General features: G+C 35.7%; 2 protein-coding genes across 2 annotated transcripts; one reads left to right on the top strand and one right to left on the bottom strand.

Moving 5' to 3' along the window:
• Nucleotides 1-6345: 6345 nt before the first annotated feature.
• LOC109189671 lies at nucleotides 6346-7494 on the bottom strand. The gene has a single exon (XM_019340285.1). The coding sequence runs from the start codon at nucleotides 7492-7494 to the stop codon at nucleotides 6346-6348; it is 1149 nt and encodes a 382-aa protein (XP_019195830.1).
• A 1082-nt stretch (nucleotides 7495-8576) lies between these two features.
• LOC109189670 (protein FAR1-RELATED SEQUENCE 5-like) lies at nucleotides 8577-12015 on the top strand. Its single transcript, XM_019340284.1, has 6 exons — nucleotides 8577-8634; nucleotides 8937-9020; nucleotides 9470-10068; nucleotides 10333-10541; nucleotides 10908-11220; nucleotides 11320-12015. Exons 1-6 carry the CDS (start codon nucleotides 8577-8579, stop codon nucleotides 12013-12015), a joined length of 1959 nt encoding a protein of 652 aa, XP_019195829.1.
• The last annotated feature ends 6644 nt before the right edge of the window (nucleotides 12016-18659 follow it).

The following is an 18659-nucleotide window of genomic DNA, read 5'->3' as shown; positions in this document are numbered from 1 at the left end:
ACACCGGCTTCAACAACAGAAATTATACCCCTACGACAACGGTTATTAACCGTTGTCTATGTGCATTTTTCTTGTAGTGAATTTAAAGTATATAAATGCAATATAATATATGAGAGATTGATTATATTGTCACTAAAATAAATGTTTGCAACTTTGTAATAACGTTTGTCTAAATACTTAGTCTAAAAACGATAGTCTGAATAAATACTACTTTTGGTTTAAATTTCTCTAATTCTTATCAATTCTCTTTTGGGTAGCATTGTTATTGTCTTCATCTTCAGTACATGTTGTCTTTTTTTTTTTTTTTTTTTTTTTTTTTTCTTTTAATATTGGTAGTGTGTCATGTGCAATTGAGTTACTGGTGATAGCATAAATGGATTCATCGTGCAATGAGATTATGGTGTAGGAAGCTTTAGATTTGCATTGTTGTGTATATGATGGAATCTTAGTTGTGCTATTAACTCTTTATCTTACAAGCACCTAATGATATTTGGTAGTGGTACGTAGTTTTCCCCCCACATGTTTCATGCATTATGAAATGTGTGTCGTAGATTATCATGTATGTGAAAGTATTGAACAAAATATTAATATTTATTATATTTGTATAAAATACTTGGTAAATAAATATATATAACATATTTTGTATTATAACTTTGATATTTAATTACAAGATATATAATAATGTAAAAAGAAGACAATGGATAATGTAGTGAATATAATAAATTAATAAATTTGAAGATAATGAATCTTTGAATTGTAGAAAATAAAGATAATATAACTAATGAAATTATATCTCTTTTTTATTTTTTTATAATGAATAATTTTTTAAAATAAAGGCAATATACACATCTAGTTCTAAATTAAATAAATGCATATGTATTATTTTTTTGTTGTAGCTACTAATTTATTTAATTTAATAAGAGTAATAAAGTAGCGTACATACTTTTCATCAACAATAATGAAATCATTGATTTTTTTTTTAAAATTTACATTCGTTGTTGAGACAAATTGTTTTGAGAGTTTGTCAATGACAATTGTTACAATTCCTGTAAATAGAGGATGATAATAAATAATTCAAAATATATAGTTACAATAGATATTGTTATAATGATATAGTAAAAATTAACTTACAAATTTCTTTAGAAGTTTTCATGCATTGATAAAATTCTGATGTGTAAACTTGTTCAATTAGAGCCAATGGGATGTCAACATTGTCAATTCTTTGGAAAATGATCTTACCGTTTTAGATTCCAAGTGTAATTATATTTATAATCAACAACTTTGTAGTTAGGTCGCGCAGGTCTGACAATGATGTAAGAACAATTTTGTTCGATAAAAAAAATAATAGTATAACATGTGTAAAGTAATGTACAATTCTACTATTATAAAAATACATACAAAAAATATTAATACCATAACGACATAAATCATACCAATAATGCAAAAGTATAATTGAAATATTAAGTTTTGTTCTGATCTAAATAATCAAAAGAACATTAATTAAACGAAAAAAGAAAAAAAAAAACTTAACCTAATTTTTTTTTAAATGCATAAAAATCAAATGATTTTTAAAGTTCTTGATTTATAATCTTTGATGCTTAACTTTGAATGTTATGTATTTAGTCCGATTATTTGACCAAAGTTTATTTAATTTTTATATTATATATATATTTTTAATACATTTTAAAATATTCGTAGTATATGTTTAACAATTATGCCAACTCTAATTGGGATGAGGTTTGAACCTAAGACCTTTCTTATATAAATTAATAAGTTAAAAATAAGTTAATAGTTAACGAAATATTCCGTTACTAAAGTTTATACTAACGGAATTTAGGTTATTTAAGGGAAGTAAATAATATAATAGAGGGTAAATAAGGAAAATCATTATAAAAAAAATACTAAAATCTACAATTCTAATAAGAGCCAATAATGTTAGGCCCTTAACTGGAACAAAAAAATGTCGGTCCTATTGTTTCTTAAAATGAATGGTTCATATTATCAAGAAGATCAGAGTTCCTATGAGTACCACTGAGAAAGTCTGAAACTAACATTTGAGTTTCTTTTGATCCAAAAATATGTTACTTTTGTATCGAGCTTTTAACAAATATTAAAAGGTGACAATTTATATCATGGACTAGGATCTACATAGTTTTATGATCCTTGAATCGAAACAATGAGGTACACAATTTATGCTAGTAAGATATAGGATTTTATAACATATGACACAAAAAACACAACACAATAAACATTTTTTTTTTTTTGAAAGGAAAATATTTCAATAAAATCAAGCAATTAAATGTTCAATACAAGAAGGGATATTAGAAAACCAATTAAGATGACCAGTATGAGAACTAGCAGCTCTAGCCAACACGTGAGCAAGCTTATTCACTGATCGATTGATATATTGAATGGACACTGATTCAAAGTGTCGTTTAAGAGATCGGCAATACTTGAGAACGCAACCTGCATAAGAATGATCTGGTAAGTCATTATTCAGAAACTTGCATACCAACTGACAGTCTGATTTTAGAAGAATGTTATGCCAGCCTTGTTCAAGAGTCCAGGAAAGAGCTTCCTTAACAGCCAAAGTCTCTGCAAGATGAGGGTCTTTAAGACAACGAATTGGTCCACTTCTCGCTGCAATGAAACCACCATTGCTATCTCGAACTATTATGCCATAGAAACCATCTGTGCCACCAGGTGGTAGAGAGGCATCAACTTCCACCATTACTGCCAAAGAAGGTATGTTTAGAGACATATTTGAATTGCTAGGAATACCTTGATTAACATAGCCATGCATCACCACGTCTGCCCCATGCAAAGAAAGATTCTGCCAGTCATTATAATAGCCTGTAGCCATACGGGTAATCTCATCCACATGCCACAACTTCCTATTCCAAACCCACTCATTCCTCCTTTTCCAAATACTCCAGCAAATAGCAATACAACGCAGCAGCTTACTATTGTCATATTGCTTGAATAAATCTGAAAGCCATTGTTCAAAGTTAAGATCAGCATGCAATGCCGTAAGATCGCAGATTCCTCCCCAAGCCCCAGTTACTTCATGACACTCTAAAAAAATATGCTTCATTGATTCTGGACAAACATGACAGATAGGACATAGAGTATCAACATTCATACCTCTATTAGCCAAAGAAACCAATGTAGGAAGGATGTTCCTAGCACATCGCCAGATGAAATTAATGAATTTTGGTGGAATCTTCAAACGCCACAATTCTTTCCAAGCTGAGAAAGAAGAATTAAGGTGGTGGTTGTTATCATTCAGCAAACGATATCCACTACGGACTGAATAAATACCTCGTAAATCATCGCGCCAACACCACATATCAGGACTCTCGGGTGAAATTGGAATAGATAGGATTAAATCAGCATCTCTTTGAATAAACATTGCTCTAATCATATCAACATTCCAGTCAGATGTGATAGGGTCAATCAAAGCTTCAACTTTCTTCTCAATGTCATCACTTACCACCTCCGTGTGAACATAGGGGTCATCTTTATCGGGAAGCCACGGTTGATGCCAGACTTTAGTTGATCGACCATCCCCTATCCTCAGATAGCAACCAGTCCTTAAAACTGATTGTCCTGCCAACAACGATCTCCAGCAATAACTCGGATTTGCTCCAATTTCCGCCTCAAGGAATGATTTTCCAGCAAAGTATCGTGCTTGATACATGCGTGAAACCATAGATGTGGGATTACTCAATATTCGCCATCCTTGTTTTGCTAGTAGTGCCACATTAAATTTATGCAGATTCTTAAAACCAAGACCACCCTCTGACTTTGCCATGGACATTCTGTTCCACGATAACCAACGAATACCACCCCCTCCATTTTGTTTAGAGAGCCACCAGTACTTGTTCATCATGCGCTCAATGTGCTCGCAAAAAGTGACCGGAAGATAATATAGACTCATAGTGTACGTGGGAAGTGATTGAGCTACACTTTTGAGTAATACCTCTTTGCCAGCTCTGGATAGGATCTTTTTGCACCAACCACCTAGCCGTTGTTTCATTTTCGTCTCAATGAACGAAAATACCTCTTTACGATTTCTTCCAATGCCAAGTGGAAGACCTAGATATTTCCCAATGGTCTCATTCGAAGTAACACCAAAAACATCAGCTACTGCTTGTTGCATTGGCGTCTCTACATTTCGACTAAACACTATGCATGACTTGTTAAAATTAACAGTCTGGCCTGACATATGTTCATAATCATGCAAATAACTTTTAATCACCTCCGCCTCTTGCACAGTTGATTTAAAAAACAAGAGGCTGTCATCTGCAAAGAATAGGTGGGAAATACCTGGGGCACCTCGTGCTACAATACAAGGGGATGTTCGACCGTCTTGCACCGCTTTTGTTAATAAATGTGATAGCCCTTCCGCACATAGAATAAATAGATAAGGAGAGAGTGGGTCTCCTTGTCTCAAGCCTCTCGTCGGGATAACAAAATCAGTGAGAGTACCATTCACTGCCACCTTATAACGCACAGTAGTGACACATAACATAATAAGCTCGATCCAACCACGATCAAAACCCATCCGTTCCATTATTGCCTCGAGAAACCGCCATTCCATTTTATCGTAAGCTTTGGCCATGTCCAACTTTAAAGCACACCAACCGGTCTTCCCGTCTCTCTTGCGGTTTAAGTAGTGGATTACTTCTGAGGCTATAAGGACGTTATCAGTTATAAGTCGTCCTGGGATGAAAGCACTTTGGGCATTGGATATCACCTTTTCCAGAACAATCTTTAAACGATTTGCAACCATCTTGGCAAGGATCTTATATATGACATTGCATAGTGCTATGGGTCGTAAGTCACCCATAGTGGTCGGGACTGCCTTCTTCGGAATTAAAGTGATGTACGCATCATTCATTCCTACTGGCATTGTTTTCGAATTAAGGCAGCCAAGAATAAAATGAGAAACATCGTATCCAATATCATTCCAGAAATGTTGGAAGAAGGCCGGGTTAAAACCATCTGGACCTGGGGATTTATCAGGAGCCATAGAGAAAATCGCCTCCTTAACTTCTTCATGCGTGAAAGGCAATAATAAACCTTCATTGTCAGTGGCAGTAATTGAAGGTTCAAAATTATCAAGAGAGTGACCAATTACAGTACCATTTGTAGTAAAAATAGTACTAAAATAATCCTTCGCAAGATGAACAAGCTTATCCCCTTCCACAATATTACCAGTAGGATCTTGAAGCCTTATAATTGTGTTTTTCTTTTTCCTCATCGTTGCATAACTGTGGAAAAATTTTGTATTGCGATCCCCATGAAGTAACCAATGTTGTTTTGCCCGCTGACGCCAAAAAACGTGTTGTTGGTCCAAAAGTTTACGAAGCTGCTCATCAATATCTCGAACCATAGCCAACGAAGTAGAGTCACGCCGGCCACGTAACATATTGAGATTATTCTGCAAAGATTCTACTTCTTTCGCAAGCCTTTTCGCAAGGTCTCCACCCCAACATTTTAACTGACCACCACAATGCTCAAGACGTGTTGGAATTATTTCTCCCATGGACTGTTCCCAGGCTCTAATAACAACGCCACGACAACCTGAGTCATGAAGCCAAGAGTTTTCAAACATGAACTTCCTACGTTGGCCACGTACCTTAGGCTTGTCAATATCCACAAAGAGGGCCGTGTGGTCTGAGGTTAGAACCTCCATGTTGAGGACAGTTGCATGACTAAAGCGTAGGCACCAATCCGCACCCGCCACTGCTCGATCTAAGCGTTCCTCAATCCAATTAGGTGTGCCACGACTTTTTTCCCATGTAAACCGCCTTCCTTTCATACCAAGATCAAACAATTGGCAGTCATCCAGAGCTTTATTGAAACCATCTATAAGACTATTGGGATGATTATGGATTCCCCTTTTCTCCGATTGAGATGCAATGTCGTTGAAGTCCCCAACTACTAGCCAAGGCAGATTGGACTTAGTAGAAAGGTTCCGTAAAAGATCCCAAGAAAGCTGTCGGTTTTGTCTCTCCGGGTGGCCATAGAAACCTGTTAAACGCCACGGTTCACTTCCCGGTAAATTCACTTGTATGTCAATATGATGTTTAGAGAAACTAATTAATTGAGCCGCACCCCTATCCTTCCACAATAGTGCTAAACCACCAGCCCTGCCTCCACCATCCACATAAAATAGGCCATCAAAATTAAGTTTGTTCTTAAGTCTCTCTGCATGAATTTGTCGAACTTTCGTCTCCATCAAAAAAATAAAAGTCGGCTTGTTTTTGGCTTCAAAAGCCAAAATTTCATGAACCGTTCGTGGGTTGCCAAGACCACGACAGTTCCAAGATAAGGTACTCATTGAGATAGGCGGGACTGGGAAGTGCCAGAACCCGCCATCAACCCGTTTTTTGAAACAGTGCTTTTGACGTCCATGGAATCAGCCAAAGGAGTAAGTTGGATAATTGGAGTCTCTGTACGACGTCGCTTCTGCTCCAGAATAATAATACTGTCATCCAAGTCTGCCGCGTCATCTTTTGCATGGAAAGAATTATTCACGCTATTTCCTTCCATAATAGCCAAGGCCTTACCAGAACTGCTTACATTGTTTTTGTCATATGTGGTAAGACTATCTTCTTGCATGGATTGCGGGGCCTTTCCTTTCCAGTCCGAAATCCCCTCTCTTCCCGGCGCCGCCCATATCTTTCTCTCAGCCGCCGTTTCCGGAGCCAGCCATCGATTTCCGGTCACCGGAGAGTTTCGTCTGTTCCCAGCACGTAATTCTGGCCCGAAAGGTTTCTCTGCTTTGCGATCCCAACCTTGAACTAGCCTCGGGCAGTACTTATCTCCATGACCCAACATGCCACATATAAAACAGAATGTAGGTAATCTTTCATAGCGGAACTCTAATCGAATCCATTCACCATTATCTTTCTTGATTCTCAAACCTTTCTTCAAAGCTTCGTTAACCTTGACAGCCACTCGAATCCTATGGAACTGACGCATAGAACCATCAAAGTTGCGTTCATCAACTTTACACACCACACCAATGTATTTGCCAACAGCATTGAGAACAGCTTCAGAGCGATACCCATTTGGCAAGCCATGGATCTGAATCCAGAACTCGGCTTGGTCCAAGACCACTATTTCTGGATCATCACTCTCAGAGATATGCTTTAGAACAAAGAGACTCTGTTCAAACGTCCACGGGCCATCATCGATAACACGAGAGAGATCTGACTCATGATAGAACTTAAACAGATATTTTCGGGCACTCAACTCTTGAACATTCATACCCATTGCTGGACGCCAGATTGACGCCATAGTATCCCGGAGATATTGAAATTTGATCGGCTTTTCAGTCAACAGTCGCCCAACTACGTAGAAGACCACCTCATCATCTCCAGGATCCAAGGAAATGTTTGGAACTTGGTGTTGAGAAGAGTCATCCTCGAGATCAGCAAACGTTAGATTTGCCAGAGACTGAACCACATTCGCGGAGTCCATACTAGCAGAAGCAAGAACGAATCCTCGAAAAAACAAGAGAGAAACCTCGCGAACCAGCGAGAGAGAAAAACCTCGCACAACACAATAAACATACATATGTTATATATTTATTTATTTTTCAAATATGATTTAGGTACATAATTTGTGTTCATAGACACATAATTTCATAACACAAAACACATAAATTTATAACATAAGATACAATTACTAATTTGTTTCAGGTATAAAATTCACACTCTTAAGGCACAGATTTTATAACACAAAATACAAAAACGCATAACATAAAAAACATACACATACACTAGAGTCCACAATACACTGTGAACCCTAATCCATGGTATAAGGATTGCACTTAAGGATACTAGATGTCAATGGAAAAAAAGAGAGTCAATTTTCGTAGTGGGCTTTTGACAAAAAAAAAAAAAAACAAAAAAAAAAAAAAAGAAAAAAAAAAAAAAAAGAAGAAGAAGAGGAAAATGAACGTACAAGATACCTTGGGGTCAGTCGTTATATCATGCACCAGTGCGCACAATATATTGTGCGCTCCGTCCTACCCGAAACGATGTCGCTTTGGTGCATTGTTAAAAAAAAAAAATCTCTGTTTCGAATACACATAAACTCATAACAGAATACAAAGAAACTCATAATTGAATACACATAATCTAACATGATACATAATACACAGAAACTCGTAACTGAATACTCAAAAACTCTTAAGTGAATACATAAAAACTCATAACACAATACAGAAACTTTTAACTGAATACACATAATAGGATTTGAACGGTTTGAACGGACAGAGTGACGCCAGTAATTGAAACGCACACTTTTGATGCCCGGGCGATATAAATCGCAAATTATGCCGTGGAAACGTGCTCACCATGCTTGGTGAACACGCTTCCAAACGACGTCGTTTTTGGCGTCGTTTAAAAAAAAAAAAAAAAAAAAAAAAAAAACACTGTTCTATTAACGGCGTTAGGAAGGCAGTTATGATCAGACAACTCTTTGCGTTTGATTATTTCCTATTCGCAAATCGCTGAAGGCAATTGTGATCCGACATTCGCGATTCTTTCCTATTCGTGATGGAGGAGACGATGGTTCGAGGAGAAGATTCAACCGATATGATTTCTGCGATTCCAGGTTGCGTTTGATTTTATGCGTTTGATTTCGTTTGATTTATGAGATCATGGATTGTTGAAGATTTAGTTATTTTTATTGATATTTGTTCAGTATCTATGCAGTTTGAATGTTCATAATGGCCGTAAATGTGTATTAGTTCCATGTTTCTGTTATGAATTTTACAAAATGCAATTATGTATTTTCTGTTACAGAGTTATGAATTTTGATACTCTGTTCATGCATGTGATATGAATATTCATAATGTAATAGTAATATGTCCATAACATATTAACTGGTGTGTTACACTGCTTGCATATACTCAGTGAATGAAGATTGTGTTGGTGATTCAATAAGCAATGATCAAGCAGAGTTAAACATTGACATTGATGGCTCATCTTCAAGTCCAGGTTCTTTTTATTAGTTGGTGTATCATGAATGTTGTTTCTTGTAGGTGTAGGTACTGATTCATGGTGATTATATGCAAATTGAATGTTGTGATTGGTATTAATAATCTGTTCACGTTATGAATTTACAGTTTGAGGTTATGAATTTTCCGTTATGTTATTATGAATTTTCCATATGAGGTTATGAATTTTATGTTATGAGGTTATGCATTTAATGCCATGAGTATCTATGCAACTTTGAATGCTCATAATGTCACAAATGTTATTGATATCCGGTTTTTGTTATGAACTTTCTTATATGATGTTATGAATTTTATTCTTTGTGATTATGAATGTTCTCACATGAGATTATGAATTCTATAGTGTAGCATATTACATTCATTATAGGTGAAATCCACATTCATAGTTTAGTAGTTGGTATAGGTGTGGTTATATTTTTGTTGCAATTGCAGTTGATGAAGACTTGGTGGGTGTTGTAGTAAGAAATGTTGACGAAGCTTTTGAGTTATATAATGGATATGCATACAGAGTTGGTTTTAGTGTGAGGAAAGGCCAACAACGTTATAAGGCATCTACTAAGTCAATTCAGATGAAGAGGTTCTTCTGTGCTAAGGCTGGGTATAAGCAGAAACCAAACAGTGGTGTTAAGCTTTACTCAAAGATTGATATGAGGACTGGATGTGGTGCATTTGTTCAGTTTGATGTGGGGGGTGATGGGATGTGGACAGTTACAAAACACTTGAAAGAGCACAATCACGAGTTATGTTCATTTGGCAAGAGTCATCTGCTTCGGTCGCATAGAAGAGTGGGAAACAATCAGCTTGAATATTTAAAAGACATGAAGAGTAGTGGTGTTGCATTGGCGGATGGTATGAGGTTTTTGAAACATCAGTCAGGGGGCTCTCCATTGGTTGGCTTTACCAACCGCGATGCTTACAATTCGATGGCTTCTGTGAGTTTGAAGTGTTTGGATGGATCGGATTCAAATTCTTTGGTTGAGATATTCAGGAGGAGGCAATCTAATGAGGCTGATTTCTTTTTTGATTTCGAAGTTGATTTGGATGGAAGATTGTGTAGTTTTTTTTGGAGGGATGGTCAAATGAGAAGGGATTATGAGGTGTTTGGTGATCTGTTAGTGCATGATACAACATACCGCACTAACAAATATGATATGATTTGTGGTCCTTTTGTAGGGATGAACCATCATTGCATGAATGTAATGTTTGGTTGTGGTTTTTTGATGAATGAGAGGATAGAGTCATTTGCGTGGTTGTTTAGAGCGTTTTTAAGATCCATGGATGGCAAGTGTCCACAGACTATCATGACGGATCAATGTTCAGCTATGGCTGCTGGCATTTCCATGGTGTTTCCTACATCACGCCACCGTCTTTGCATATGGCATATTGGTGAGAATTCGAAGAAGCATATTAAGGCATTGAGGAATCATAAGGATTTTCTGGATATGTTTAATTGTGTGTTGAAATACACCGAGACTGAAGCTGAATTTGAGGTTTACTGGACAAGGTATGTTATTATGAATTTACATTATATAATTCTGAATTTTCTGTCATGTCATTATGGATTTTCTGTTATGTCATTATGTATTTTCTGTTATATGATTTATGAATTTTCTAATATGAGATTATGAATTCACAGTTATACAATTCTGGATTTCCTGTTATGTCATTATGTATTTTCTGTTATGTCATTATGTATTTTCTGTTATATGATTTATGAACTTTGTAATATGAGATTATGAATTCACAGTATTCAATTATGTATTTTCTGTTATGTCATTATGTATTTTCTGTTACATGATTATGAACTTTGTAATATGAGATTATGAATTTTCAGAATATGAGTAATAAACATGTGTTTTAACCTTTTCAGGATGGTTACAAAATATAATTGTCATAAGAATACATGGCTAGAGAAGCTTTATGACTGTAGGGAGAAGTGGTGTCCAGCGTTCAACAAGGATTATTTCTCCGGGGGTATTTTATCTTCGCAAAGGAGTGAAAGCACAAATCATGCAATTTCTAGGAGGCTGTCCAAGACTGCTGGTTTATGTGATTTTTATTCATCATTTGTGAGTGTTATATCTGAATGGAGAAGTAAGGAAAATGGCGAGGATTTCCGGTGTTCTCAAGGAGTACCCACCATGATGTTGGATCATGTGAAACTCCTTTCACATGCTAGAGAGGTTTATACAATTGAGATATATTTTTTGTTCGAGGAACAATTTATGAAAGGTAGCTCTTGTTATCAAGAAATGGTGTTGAACGATGGTTGTATGTGCAAGTATCATGTGTGGCGACCAGACATAGATATCATAAGGCATGAAGTAACCTTTAAGGCAATCAATTTGGATATATGTTGTAGTTGCAAGCTGTTTTCAGAATTGGGAATACTTTGCTGCCACTGCTTACGTATACTTCATGTGCACTGTGTTTCCAGTATTCCCGATAAATACATTCTAAAAAGATGGACTAAAAAGGCTGTTGAGCGTACAAACGTGGACATTGCATCTGTGTTTTATAATGGTGGTGTCCCTTCTTCAATTTGGGCTGTTGAGATTAGTAGGAAATTTCAAAGGCTTATTGTTTCTAGCCAAGATAACAGTGTTGCTAGACAATTATGTGATGAAGCCGTTGAGAATGCAAGGAAAAACATTGAAGCTGAGATTGGGGATGTGAACACTGAGGAGGGTGCTGTGTCTTCGTCAAGTGGTATTGTCCAAGACCCCTCAAGCCGGAGGGGTAAAGGTGTGAGAAATAAAAGGAGTAGTAGTGTTATTGAGAAGAAGTACAATGCAGCAAGGGGAAGAAAGAGCGCTGCAAACAAGCTTGCTTCAATTACAAAGGGCTCTGTCCAATCATTGGTCTTGGAAAATATTTCAGAGATTGCTCGTGATGGATATCTTGTACATCCAAGCACCGGGGGTTCACAATTTGTTCATTTTAATAAGAATGTAGACCACGATGTAGCTATAGACTGAGATCATGTTAACAGTATGTACTTATGAATTTTATGATTTTTAGATATAGGTTGAGAATTATGTGTCAGATTATGAATTTTCCTTTGCCAGTTTATGAACTTTCATTTACCAGTTTATGAACTTTCCTTTACCAGTTTATGAATTTTCCTCTATGTGATTATAAATTTTCCTCTATGTCTCAGATTATGAATCTTCCTTTATCTGATTATAAATTTTCCTCTATGTCTCAGATTATGAATCTTCCTTTATCTGATTATGAATTTTCCTTTATGTGATTATGAATTTTCCTATATGTGATTATGAATTTAGAGTATGTGCTTATGTATTTTATGCTATTCAGATTTTATGAGAATTATGTGCCAGATTATGAATTTTCCGTTGCCAGTTTATGAACTTTCATTTACCAGTTTATGAACTTTCCCTTACCAGTTTATGAATTTTCCTCTATGTGATTATGAATTTTCCTCTATGTCTCAGATTATGAATCTTCCTTTATCTGATTATGAATCTTCCTTTATGTGATTATGAATTTTCCTATATGTGATTATGAATTTAGAGTATGTGCTTATGTATTTTATGCTATTCAGATTTTATGAGAATTATGTGTCAGGTTATGAATTTTCCTTTTGCCAGTTTATGAACTTTCATTTACCAGCAATAGATTGTGTATTCATAGGTGCAAAATATCTGTGCACATTACAAAATATCAACAGTCAAGATTTGCTTCATGTTCACAACATATTCAAACACCAAAATGCGGTATAGTTTCACTTCTTCTTTGAGAGATCCTTGGCTGCCTTCATAACTCGCAATCTTTCAGTGTTCCTACCCCATGTGATAATGTTTGATGCGTATTTAGCTCTAAGCTCCCAAATGAAGTCAGCCTTCAAAAAAAAAAAAAAAAAAAAGATGTTAAAAAACAAAAAAAAAAAAAAAAAAAAAAGCAAATCTAAGTTGAAATTAATATATCTTATACTCTTACGTTTACATGGGTGCCTATCTTGAATCCACTGTCCCAATCTTGAACATTCCCGTTGTAGGACTCCATGTGTCGCATGACATATATGGCACAATCAATGACATTGTCAAGCTCCTTCCAAGGAATGGCCAAGTATGATACAGGAAGGTTTTGTATCTTACGGAGTAGGGGGGATTTTTCTGCAGTCAAGTACTCTTTCAAAGCATTCATCTGGACAAAAATGAAACTAGTGTGATTATGATTCACATGAAATGTATAACAAACGTTTGAAAGGTCAAGTTTAAGGTTAAGTTACCAGTAGATTTGGGCAATCTTCATACTTGTCAGCTTCAGTAACACCTTTCGGCAACATCTTGTTGTCAATGATTTCAACACTTTTTGAGATGGTGTTGATGCAGACAACAAAGTAGTGTTCGTGTCGAAGCACGGGGAAAAATAGCTAACATCAAAAGAAGTAGTTAGAATAGAGAAGAAATATGTAATTAATGAATAAATGTTGAAGGTGGGTAATTATAAATTACCAAATCAGCATCATTGACATCAAGATTTTCAAATTTTGAAATCTCATACTGTAATCGCTCATTGAAATTATCCTTCCGCTTTTGAAGCGGAAGATTCTTCATCCACTGTTCAGATGGGTCGAGTTGAAGCTAAGGGGAAAAAAATACGTATCAATGATAAGTTGTGCAATATGTAATGGCAGTCATACGTAATTCATGATATCATAACATAAAATCCATAATATTACAAAGAAAATACATAACAACAAAACAGAAAATTCATAATATCAAAGTTGTAATTTCATAAATCACAATAGAAAATTCATAATGCCATATGGGAAAATTCATAATCTCACATTAGAAAGTTCATAATATCAAAAATGTAACTTCATAAACTCACAATAGAAAATTCATAATATGATATGAGAAAATTCATAATCACACACAGAAAATACTTAAAATCCATAATATTACAAAGAAAATACATAACCACAGAACTGAAAATTCATAATATCAAAGTTGTAATTTCATAACTCACAAATAGAAAATTCATAATGCCATATGGGAAAATTCATAATTTCACACAGAAAATACATAATCTCACATCAGAAAGTTCATAATATCAAAAATGTATCTTTATAAACTCACAATAGAAAATTCATAATCACAAATATAAAATACATATTTACATGACATAAAATACAGAATGGTTTAACAGGAGATTCAGAAGTGAGCAGAGTAAAAATTGTTGTTATTAACTTACATGTACCAACGTGCTAAAATAGATGCACTTTGGCTTCCCCAACGCCCGTTTTGTGTTGAGGAGTGTAAGCCTCAACGCCCATACATCTATGAATGTGTTAAAAATTTCACCGCTTCGGAGGGTGTGGAAATCTCCTCTTGTCATTGAGAAATCATCAAAGATAAACAGAGTTTCACTACATGAACAAAAAATTTTGATAAATAGGTAAATAAATTAATATATGGTTGTAAATGTGAAATATAAATGAAAATAAAAAGTTTTCTAAATGGTTAGAGTCAAACATACTCCACTAGATGATCTGTAGAAACATCCATGAAGGCGTAGTTTGATACGGCCCTCTCGGTCACACTGGCATTATGGACAAATGGCACATTCTTTGTCCAAAAAGGTGATCTCAAGTTTAACGGGATGTTTTTGTATTTCCGGACTGGTCTCTTTCGCCTGGTGACATCCTCGACATCAGATTCACTGTCCAGAAATGCACTGTAAACACACGAAGATAGTTAATATCATCATAGTTGCACAATTTCAGGTTAGAAAGTTCATAACTGCAGTACATAAAATTCATAAATACAGAACAGAAAATACATAACTGCATATCAGAAAGTTAATAATATCAAAAATGTAATTTAATACTCATAATAGAAAACTCATAATCTCATATGTGAAAATTAATAATATTTCAGAAGAAAAGTCATAATATAATATCAGAAAGTTCATAACACAATTTCATATTCTAATTAGTTTACCTATCAATATCGTCGAGGGTAGCAGGTAGTGTAGCAGCAGGCGTAGAAGTATTAGCAGCATCAGGGACATCTCTGGCGAATGGAACCTTGATCAATGGAGTTATTTCTCGTCTTTCAGAACTTGATGTAGCAGGGGTAGCAGCATATGCTTCAGAAGATGAAGCAGTAGGGGTAGCAGCAGTGGTAGGAACATGCATAGGAGCAGGGAAAGCAGCAGGGGAAGAAACAGCCGTAGCACCAAGCGTATCAGTAGGGGTTGTAGCAGGGATAGCGGTAGGAGTAGTAGAGAGTGTAGCAGCATCAGCAGCACCGGGAGTGTCTTTCACAATGTTCTCAACAAGGGCATCCAATTCATCTTCATCCATTGCACTTTGCTCACGTGGTTCATCAACCAATGGTGCCGGGGTATAAGAGATCCCTAAATCAAATGAGGGAGGGTCAATCTCCATTTGCCGATTGGTCTTATGGAAGGCTTCAACCAAGGCATCAACAGCCTTTGTGAAAGACTCTTGGCCAAAGAAGATGTCGTCTAGTTGAGAGGAGGTTGGAGTTGGTGGTCTTTCTATTGTGCTTGCAACGCCAATCATGGTGGAAATTCCAGAAAATGCGGCCTTCATAACATCCACCGGTGCGTTTTGTCTGCCAACTTCAGCCATAGCCTCACCGAATTCCAAGACATCAGCAGCAAGGCGTTGTAGAACCCGCGTGACCCTATCAACACTAGACGGCGGCACAGAGATGGTTGGGACTGGTTGGGCGGAAGTAGAAGCGATACAATCAGCAGTAGGCTTTGCAATACGAGGGATAACTTTCCCTTTACCATATCCGCCCGACCTTTTCTCAGCGGAAACCCTTTGCCGTGCAAGTTTACTTGTCCATGCAGTAATGCTTGGACATGTTCTTTGAATGCTCATTCCTTTGAATTGGACCCGATCAAAGTAGAATAGCTACAATGTTGAACAAAAAGGTAAAATAAAAAAGTTATAATCACAGAATTCATAATTACACTACAGAAAATTCATAATATCATAATAGAAAATTCATAATCCATATGAACATTATATTCAACTATCATATTATGGATTTTATGTTATGCAATTATGAACTTTCTATTATGAGATTCATTATTGCATAATACTATAAGAACATTCATAATGATAACAAGGAAAATTCATAATTACATAAAGAACATTCATAATCAAATAAAGGAAAATTCATAACCTGACAAATACAATTCTCACAAAATGTAAATAGCATAAAATTCATAAGTACATACTGTAAATTCATAATCACATAAAGGAAAATTCATAATATGACACATATAATTCTCATAAAATCTAAACAGCATAAGAGTCATAAGTACATACTCTAAATTCATAATCACATATAGGAAAATTCATAATCACATAAAGGAAAATTCATAATCAGATAAAGGAAGATTCATAATCTGAGACATAGAGGAAAATTCATAATCACATAGAGGAAAATTCATAAACTGGTAAAGGAAAGTTCATAAACTGGTAAATGAAAGTTCATAAACTGGCAAAGGAAAATTCATAATCTGACACATAATTCTCATAAAATCTGAATAGCATAAAATACATAAGCACATACTCTAAATTCATAATCACATATAGGAAAATTCATAATCACATAAAGGAAGATTCATAATCAGATAAAGGAAGATTCATAATCTGAGACATAGAGGAAAATTCATAATCACATAGAGGAAAGTTCATAAACTGGTAAATGAAAGTTCATAATCTGGCAAAGGAAAATTCATAATCTGACACATAATTCTCATAAAATCTGAATAGCATAAAATACATAAGCACATACTCTAAATTCATAATCACATATAGGAAAACTCATAATCACATAAAGGAAAATTCATAATCAGATAAAGGAAGATTCATAATCTGAGACATAGAGGAAAGTTCATAATCACATAGAGAAAAATTCATAATCACATAGAGGAAAATTCATAATCTAACACATATAATCTACAATCTGAATATCATAAGATTCATAAGTGGAGCTAGAGCTTACCAATATGAATGTCATTGGTCCAGTAAAGAAGCTATTACTTTTCTTCCTGTACTGCTCGATGGACTTGATCAGAGAGTTGTAGGTGTAGCCACACCAGTTGTACTCCTTTATCTCGTCAACATTAATCAAGGAGTTGAGGATTCTGTTGTTGCAGTAGCGGTTCTGAAATCCCCTCATCATGCATGAAACAGTCAAGACCATGAAGTCTCTCTTAAAGTCATCTCCAGAATCTCCCCTCTGAACTATGACATCTCCCATCTGGGTAGTGACTGGGGAACCAAGCTTAATATTCCACCGTTCCCTCCAGCTTTTCAAGAGAGCCCTGTATTCTGGTGTCCCCTGTTCATCATATTTTGGGGCCTCAACAACCTTCTTTTCTCCTCTTGGAATGCCAAGAGTGTACTCAACGTCCTCTTCATCAACTGTGAGCTTGTCGTTCTCCAGCTTGAAATGTGTTTGGAAAACCTCAAAGTTGGCTATCAAATACTGAACTAATTGTGACTCATTTGCGCACAATTGAAGGTCCAACAAGGCTCCAAATCCAATATCACGGACAGCTTGTTTTTGTTCTGGCAGTAGTTGTTGTACAAGCCTAAACATGGTCTTTGGTCCCATCCGTGTGCTGAAGTAGGGAGTAGAACTCCCCTCTGCACAATCACCTCCAATGTCTGTGTTGCCCCTATGTCTGTCATTTATTTGCTTTGACCTCTTTTCTCTAATAACTTCTTGCTCGAGCAGGTCATCAGAGTGCTGCTGGGATGGTTGAGCAGCCTGTGAGTCAAGTACAGCCCGTGTTGTTCGTTTTCTCTTGCTTTTTGTTGTAGGGGTGACTGCAGTGTTGTGTTCAGCCGCCGTCTGTGAGGGTTGTGATGGTTCTGCAGCTTGAGAGCTCAAGACTGCCTTTGTTTGTGAGCGTGTTGTCCTTCGTTGAGCAGTGTCCATTGCTTTTATTAAAAACGTTAGAAAGCAAGTAACTCATATACAACATATAATATAGATTGATGGAAGGAAAATATATTCCTTATTTCAGTAGAGGGGGGATGGGGAGTGCCGAATAAATCCAGCCATGCTCTACCGAAAAGAATATAATGTCCTTCAATAACAGTTACACATAATTGGTAATATAGTAACATAAAATTCATAATTTCACAAAGAAAATTCATAATACCAGAACAGAAAATTCATAACCTTAGAACAGAAAGTTCATAACTGCAATATAGATCAGAATCCATAATCTCATATGAGAAAATCCATAATTCCATATTGTCCATCAATAACAGTCACATATAATTGATAGTATAGTAACATACAATTCATAATATCTCACAAAGAAAATTCATAACCTCAGGACAGAAAATTCATAACTCCAAAACAGAAAGTTCATAACTGCAACATAGAAAATTCATAACTACAGAACATAAAATTGACAACTCACAATACAGAATTCATACTCTCATACGAGAAAATTCATAATCTCTAACAGAAAATACATAACCACATATAAGAAAGTTCATAACAGCAAAAATGTAATTTCATAGGCACAATAGAAAATTCATAATCTCACACAGAAAATACATATTTGCATGACATAAAATACATATTTG

The sequence above is a fragment of the Ipomoea nil genome, unplaced genomic scaffold (genome assembly GCF_001879475.1).
Source record: "Ipomoea nil cultivar Tokyo-kokei standard unplaced genomic scaffold, Asagao_1.1 scaffold1562, whole genome shotgun sequence".
Lineage (NCBI taxonomy): Eukaryota > Viridiplantae > Streptophyta > Magnoliopsida > Solanales > Convolvulaceae > Ipomoea > Ipomoea nil.
The sequence above is the reverse complement of the archived record's forward strand: the minus strand, read 5'-3'. Positions and strand labels throughout refer to the sequence as shown.

Coding starts and splice junctions, on each gene's coding strand:
- LOC109189671 (XM_019340285.1), bottom strand. CDS start 7,494: ATGGACTCCGCGAATGTGGTTCAGTCTCTGGCAAATCTAACGTTTGCT.
- LOC109189670 (XM_019340284.1), top strand. CDS start 8,577: ATGGAGGAGACGATGGTTCGAGGAGAAGATTCAACCGATATGATTTCT. Junction 8,635..8,936: donor TATGATTTCTGCGATTCCAG/GTTGCGTTTGAT, acceptor GCATATACTCAG/TGAATGAAGATTGTGTTGGT. Junction 9,021..9,469: donor TGGCTCATCTTCAAGTCCAG/GTTCTTTTTATT, acceptor TTGCAATTGCAG/TTGATGAAGACTTGGTGGGT.